This window comes from Canis lupus, chromosome 29 (genome assembly GCF_048164855.1).
Source record: "Canis lupus baileyi chromosome 29, mCanLup2.hap1, whole genome shotgun sequence".
NCBI classification, from domain to species: domain Eukaryota; kingdom Metazoa; phylum Chordata; class Mammalia; order Carnivora; family Canidae; genus Canis; species Canis lupus.
Genome location: NC_132866.1, coordinates 8,534,332 through 8,541,799, shown reverse-complemented (window position 1 = coordinate 8,541,799; position 7,468 = coordinate 8,534,332). Strand labels below are relative to the sequence as shown.

General features: G+C 57.3%; 1 protein-coding gene across 1 annotated transcript in view; it reads left to right on the top strand.

The window, feature by feature from the left end:
• The window catches only part of HMX2 (H6 family homeobox 2), a 7,922-nt gene extending 3,464 nt beyond the window's left edge, over positions 1-4,458 (top strand). The window contains exons 2-3 of the mRNA XM_072804718.1: positions 2,639-2,907; positions 3,805-4,458. Of these exons, the coding sequence (XP_072660819.1) occupies positions 2,640-2,907; positions 3,805-4,358 (822 nt within the window). The 5' untranslated portion in view covers position 2,639 and the 3' untranslated portion in view covers positions 4,359-4,458. The remainder of the gene's footprint in view (positions 1-2,638; positions 2,908-3,804) is intronic.
• The last annotated feature ends 3,010 nt before the right edge of the window (positions 4,459-7,468 follow it).

Here is a 7,468-nt window from a genome sequence, read left to right as displayed (position 1 = left end):
GTCCTCACAGTCTTCCCCGCAGCAGCCATTCCAAACTCCATGCGAAAGCCTGCCCCACCCCTCACCACCTCCCAGGGGCTTGGTATTGGCAGTGGAACAACCTTGAGCTTCAATTTTGCTTCCTCTGCTCGGGCTGGGCCTCAGTTTCTCTGCCTGTAGCATGGGGATGAAGGTCTGCACCATAGGTCTGCAGTGAGGATTAAAGTGAAGAGCGATGGGCTGCTCCGGGCGTGTTCCAGGTTGTCAGCACCAGGTAAACAGGGTCAAACCAATGCCCCCCACCAACTCCACTTTCCTCCCCAGAGCCTAACTAGCTCTGCTCTCCGGCTTGGCCAATGTCCCTCGGGGTCGCCTCGCCTGGCCAGGGGCGGGAGACAGAGCCGACTCAGGGTGCTTGAGGCAGGCGGAGAGGCCGCAGGCGTGAGAGTGGGCTCGGTCTTTCCAGGAACCTCCCCTCTACCCCCCACCCTGCGGGAGCGCGCGGGACAGGCTGCGAGTGGCCCACGAGCCTGCGCCGCCGCGCAGAGGGCGCACAAATTGTATTTCAGCGCCGGGTCCTTCCGGGTTAATGAGCTGACACCATGATTAAAGCTGACCATTTGTAATGTGTCTCGACCCCGCCGCCGAGCCCTGAAGAGGTTAATGCGGTGACGGAGGCCGGCACCTGCCCCTCGCCGGCCTCCCGGGCCGAGGCGCACAGCCCCTACCTCCACCCCCTCGCCTGCCCCTGCTCGGCTGCACTGCCGACTCCTAATCAATTAGCCCATTAACGAGCCCTTCGAGGAGTTAAGTAGCGAGAGGTTTTGCCACGGGTAGGGCTGCAGTCGGTAACTCACCGGCTAATGATATTATAAGCGCTTTACTCAATAACCCCGCGCGGCGCGGGCGAGGAGGGAACTGCACCGTCATGGTGCAGTGTCTGGACATTTGTGGGGATTGACTCCAGAGTCTCCTATCACTTTGGTTGCTTTTGGGGGAATATCCCAGGAGCTCTCCGCTGATGGGTCCCGAGGTCGCAGCGCGGGAGGATGGCGTTGCCTTAGCGCCTTGGGGTCTTACCTCACCTTGGTTTCCTCGATGCTTGTGTAGACAACTGTGCCCTGGTACCGTTTTGCCAGCACCAGGCTGCTATTAGATCCAGTAACAGCCGATCTGGGAATTAAAGGGGCGAGAGCCGGGGCTTAGAGGCCGCTGCAAGGAGAGAACGAACCACGGTTTCTTGAACACTTACCCGGCGTCTTGGAGTTGGCCACTTTGACCTAAGCTAACTTCTTGGAGGTGGGCATTGCTTCCTCGGATTTTGGGAAAGGAGGAAACCGCTGCTCAGAAAGTTTTAGTATCGTGCCCAAGGTCACCCGGGTGAGATTTGGTTCGATTTTGCCTTATTCTAAAACCATGTCCTGTTCTCACCTCCTTCTTCTTCTTCCCAGCATCAAAGCGCTTCTATTTCTGCAGCAATTCCGTGGCCTGCAATATTGGCCAAAAACCGAGGATCACTTGTGAAACAGAGGGTGGGCCATGGGCTATTCAGCAAAAGTTTACAGAATAGCTATTATGATCTCCTAGTGCTTCTGGGCTTTTGGTGCCTTTTCCTCTCCTATCCGATGCCTTCCTCAAAACGGGAGAAATGTGGAGATGCTATTGAGAAATTCATTTCACCTGTGAGGGCAGTGAGGGTATAACTGGGACTGGACTTGTCCTACTCCACGCAGTCTGTAAATGGTGGCGCTGGGACTTGAACCAGGATCCCTTGCAGCAAGATCTAGGTCTCTCCTCCCCATCCCCAAGGATCATGCAGGCTAACATGTTGGGCCTGTTACAGGGGTGAGTTCTGTAGGCTGGGATGCACAGAAGTTGTCTGTTCCTGGGACTCCCAGTTAAGCTCCCAGTTCGGAGGAGGCGCATGCTCCTAAACCCCCTCCCTCCCATGCGGGACGCAGCGGTCTTGGGGTGCCAGCTCTGCACCCCCGCCGCCCGCCGTGGGGGAGAAGGGGTGGGAGGCTAGGGGAGGGTCTTGGAGCAGCCTGTAGGAGCTCCTTCGACGGTGCGAGGACCGATCGCTCGAGGGAGGCGTCGGGCCACTCCAGCTCGGAGCCCCGCGCCGCCCCTGCCCCTCCAGAGGGCCAGAGTCCGGGCCGTGGGAGTCGCCACAGTGGCCGGGGGCGTGGGCTGGAACCTGTGCTGCTGCCCGCCAGGCAGTGCCTGGTTGGACACAGCAGATGCCCGCCGGGGTCTCGGCGCGCTCCGGGGCGCACAGTGGCTGCGTGCAGGGCCTGGGCTTTTTGAAAATTTCCGGGGCCGCTCGGCGGCGCTGCGATTGGCCGCGGCCGGGTAACCTCTATGCAAATGAGGCCGCGCCACCTCCGCGCCAGCGGAGACCCCGCGAGCTGGCGGGCAAGGAAGGGGCATTCGCGGCGGGGCTGGGCGGGCGCACCCAGAGCCGGGCAGGCAGGGGTCCCCGCGCAGCCATCCCGTGCCCGCGTGTCCCCCGCGCAAAGGGGACGCCTCGCCAGCTTCGCCGCCCCCTCCCCCCGGCTCCCCTCCCCGCCCCTCCCCCCGCCTGCCTGCCTGCACCACCTTCCACCCAGATCGTCTCTAAAGGGAGTTCTTGGTTTCCTCCGATTTCTTATGAACCCAGGATGGGCAGCAAGGAAGATGCAGGCAAGGGGTGTCCGGCGGCCGGCGGCGTCTCCAGCTTCACCATTCAGTCCATCCTGGGCGGGGGCCCCTCGGAGGTGCCACGGGAGCCCGCCGGCTGGCCGGCCAGGAAGCGCAGCCTGTCCGTGTCCTCGGAGGAGGAGGAGCCGGACGACGGCTGGAAGGCACCTGCCTGCTTCTGCCCAGACCCGCGCGGCCCCAAGGAGCCGGGCCCCAAGCATCACCCCCCCATCCCCTTTCCTTGCCTGGGTAAGGATCGCCCGCCGCCGGGTCGGCCGCGAGCAAGCTCTAGGGGAGGGAAGCTGTGCCGGGGTCCATCCAGGTCCCCTCTGGCCAGAGCCCCGGCCGCCCGCCCGGGGTCCAGGGAGGAGGGAGGGCACACGCGCGCGTTGTTGTCTCCTCCTCCCGGAGGGGGCTCGGGAGGTGACGGGAACACAGACCTCGCGCGGCGCGGGCTCGGAGACGGCTGGGTTGGCAGGAGAATGTACCACCGCGGGCTGGTCCGGGGCGGGCCGCACACACGGCCCTGCCCTCAGTGTCCCCTTTGTACATCGGTCGGATACTTTCCGAACAAGAGGTCTAGAAGTCGGGTCCCAGCGGTCCATCTGTCTCTACCGCAATCTCTTCCAGCTTCTTTTTTCCTCCTCTCCCCCCCCTCTGCCCGCCCCCCCCCCCCGGCCTGATTACCACTCCAAGATGATTGACAATGGTGCCTTTCAGAGATGGTTCCTCTTTACAACACTGACGAAGGGGAGCCCCGCGTTGGTCCTTAGCGTGATTTCCGAACAAACGGCCTGTGAAATGATGCCACACTATAAAGCTCGGGGAACCCTTCCAGCTCGGTTATCAGGAGGCAAAATCACCTTTTAAAATGATGCTAATGCACCCCGTGCAGACTTCCTCCCCCTGCTGCCACATGTCCTTTCCACGAAGCCGGGGGCGCAGAGGGAGACCCCGTACTGGAAGGCGCTGGGTCCCGTTGCTTTTTCAAGGCCGGGGTGCCGGGCGCTGGGTTCCAGCGAGAGGGAGAAGAGGAAGGGGATGGGACCGGGGCTGCAGCCGCCTGGCATCGCCCTGGCCTCGGCCGGGGCTGGGGGGTCCGGAGGCTCCCCCGTCCATGCCTTCCTGCCTGCTCTCCCTCTCCAGGTACCCCCAAGGGCGGCGGCGGCGCGGGGCCGGCGAGCTCGGAGCGCACGCCTTTCCTCTCTGCTTCGCACCCGGACTTTAAGGAGGAGAAGGAGAGGCTCCTGCCCGCGGGCTCGCCGTCGCCAGGGCCCGAGCGGCCGCGGGACGGAGGCGCCGAGCGGCAGGCGGGCGCCGCCAAGAAGAAGACGCGCACGGTCTTCTCGCGCAGCCAGGTGTACCAGCTCGAGTCCACCTTCGACATGAAGCGCTACCTGAGCAGCTCGGAGCGCGCCTGCCTCGCCTCCAGCCTGCAGCTCACCGAGACCCAGGTCAAGACTTGGTTCCAGAACCGCCGCAACAAGTGGAAGCGGCAGCTCTCGGCGGAGCTGGAGGCGGCCAACATGGCACACGCGTCGGCGCAGACTCTCGTGGGGATGCCGCTCGTGTTCCGGGACAGCTCGCTGCTGCGCGTGCCGGTGCCGCGCTCGCTCGCCTTCCCCGCGCCGCTCTACTACCCGGGCAGCAACCTCTCGGCCTTACCTCTCTACAACCTCTACAACAAGCTCGACTACTGAGCGGCCGCCGCCTCCCGCCGCCCCCTCCCGGCGCTCCGGGGCGCGGCGGGCTGTTGCCAGAAATACTAAGAAATACACCATGTGTATTCATTATCTCTTATTTATGGCCTCTGCCCTGCTCTTTTGTTTTGATTGTTTCGGGTATTTATCGGCAACTTCTCAAGCCAGATCGCCTGCTTGCTACCCAAAACAAACCGATGCGCTTTGAAAACCATTTTGGAGGGGATGTTCTCGGGTGGCGGTGGGAAAGGGAGTTTCGGCCAAATAATCTACATTGATTGGTAGGGGGGCGGGGAGGGAAAGTCAGAAAAACACCAACCAAACCAGGTACACTCCTCTCCCCGTATATATACACCTGTATGTACGTACATGCACACGCACAACAGCCGGGGGCTTTGGACAATTATCGCAACGCCTCTTTTCGATTTCCTCGTCCCGAGGATGGGTAGGGGCGAAAGGGGGAAGATTTCAGATCTGTAAATATTTTTAAAGAGGTAAACAAACAAAGAAAAAATAAAACATTTTAAGCATCGTTGCTAACTTTGGTGAGATTGATTGCCCAGCGTGCTAACGCGCGGCATTTCTCGCTTTTCGGTGGAGGCAGGCGTGCGACCGGAGAGGTCCTGCTCGCCCAACGGGGAGGGTGGGACGGGGCCTGGGGTTAAGGGTGGGGACCTTGGCGCCGCCGAGGCGGTACGCGGGCCCCAGCTGCACCCCCTTCCAGTCCCGGGTGCCCGTAGACCTGGCGCAGGCGGAGGCGCACCTGCGCCGGCATCCAGCTCGGGAGCCCGCGCGGCGAGGGACAAAGGCGGGGAAGCCTCCCTGCAGAAGCGCTGCCTTCCCCGGACGAGCAGCTTCCCAGCGCCGCGAGCGCGCTTGGCCGCAGCAGGGCGCCGTGCGTCCCGGCCCCGCCGGTGCCACGCGCCTCCTTCCAAGGGCGACGGTCAGGCGGGATGGCGCTGCCTGAACCCGGTTCACAGCCCGCTTGGCGCGTCCCCCAGGCCGGCGCACGGTTCCCGACCAGAAGGCACAGGGGTGCGACTCGAGCCGCCCGGGGACCCGGCGCGGAGAGGACGGCACTTCGGCTGAGGAGGGATCCGAGGCTGGAGATTAGCAAACAGAGCGCGGGAAGCAAGCTTTTTTTTTTTTTTTTTTTTTTAATTTTTTTTTTGTTGTTGTTGTTTACAGTTTGCATTGTGCGTGGCTGAGTGGCTGGGTCAAGGGCAAGCACGTGGCCAGCCGCACTGCAAGGACCCGCGGAGCTCGGCCTGCGTGCCCTCCGGCTGCTGCCCCCCAGCACCTGCCGCCGCGCGCGGGCTGCCAGGGCGCGGCTCCCAGAGAACCGCAGCGCGACGGTCATGCACACCGCAGAGTTTTGCAGTATTTGATCGCAGCCACCAGTTCCGTGTAAAACGTCGGAAAAAATGGCTGGAGCTTACGGGAGGAGGATGGTTCGGTGTCACGTGGGGAGAACTCCCCGGCCCTCCTGCCTCCTGTCCCCAGGCCCCCTTAGCCGGTGCAAGGGTGCTGGGAATGCGACCGCATTCTCTAGAAGGAAAGCATTAGCGCGATAGATAGACTTGTCTCCGAGCCCAGAGAAATCCAGATTATTAGCATTTTATGAAAATGTACAGGCTATCTGTAAACCGACTACATGACCTGCAGTATTGTCTGAAAGTGCTTGGTCTCTTGTCCATTTCGAGGTCTCGTTGTTTTCGTCTCACAAAAGATTTCATGGAAATTACATTCTCTCTTAAGATGACGTCAGAGGGATGTTATCCAAGAACACATCTGCAGATGCGAAGTTAGTTTTAGCCCACTTACTTCACTCCAGTTGATATCAATTCACTATATATATTTACTGAGCCCTAGAACTTGCTGAGAACCATGGTAAATATTGTATAGACAGAGAGAAATCAAAAGTGACACTGGATCCGTTTTCTTCTGACTTATTTGCTGCATATATTTTATTTCAAAGAATTTTTTCTTTCCAAATGATGCACTTTAAGTTCTTCTTGTCTTTTAAAGTTGCTATTTGAATATTCCACGCAGAAACAACCAATTTGCTCAAGGAACTATTTATATAGGAATATCCCATCTATCTCATTATTATCTGCATTTCGATAGATTATGTTTTTGTCAAGAGATGATGGTTTTAACAGTATTGGGTCACTATATTCTACTTACGCTTACTTCTCTTATAGGATGTGGTTTTCTCTAGCCACTCTAGGCTGTTAAATGGCAGAGTGATTTTGCCCTTAAGATTTCAGGGATGACCCTTTTCTGGTTTATCATATAGTGAATATTTCTATCTTTTTACTAACCCAGAAATTAGCAAAGGTGATCCAACAGTGCAATTAGTTTCTAGAAATTCCCTCCTCTTACAGGTAAGAGGTTCTCTCTCACACACACAGACACACACACACACACACACACACACACATACACACGACTTTGCATTTGGATTTAAAATGTTCAAGACTCCATTGTGGCCAGATCTCCTATCTCAAGACTATCAATTCATTTGAATAATCAGCAAAATCATCAGCCTCCTTTCAGGCTGTAAACTGGATTTAAAAGATTGACGTTTCTTAAAACTCGAATAGAGTCCGGCTGCAACTGCGTGCCCAGAGGGACCTGAATCATACACACACTGTATAATGAAATACACTTAGATTTTATTAGCAGATAATTCATGCTCAGAATCTTGAAACTCTAATAGAATTAAATAAACAACTGGGAAAGGGAACCAAATAGAATTATTTGGAGATAAAATTATTTAGCCAAAGTTAGAATGGAGGCAAGGCACTGCATTTTAAAATTCTTAACCTCGCCATTTACTCGTTGAAAGAGAAAAGATAGAGAACCAAGTATGAGGATTGGCGATGAGGGAGGGCAAGAATCTGTTATTGTAGCAGTAATATCAACACAGTGGGCAGAAGGGTGGTTACTGTGTGTGTGTTTATTGTGTCAAGAATCCTAAAAAGAAATGCACCTGGGTAGGGTCTGTGAATGGGTAAAGGCCAACAACACTTTTCCTCTATCAATGTACCTTAAAAGTTAAACAGTTTAACTCCAACAATTTCCTTCCACTTCATACAAAATCACCT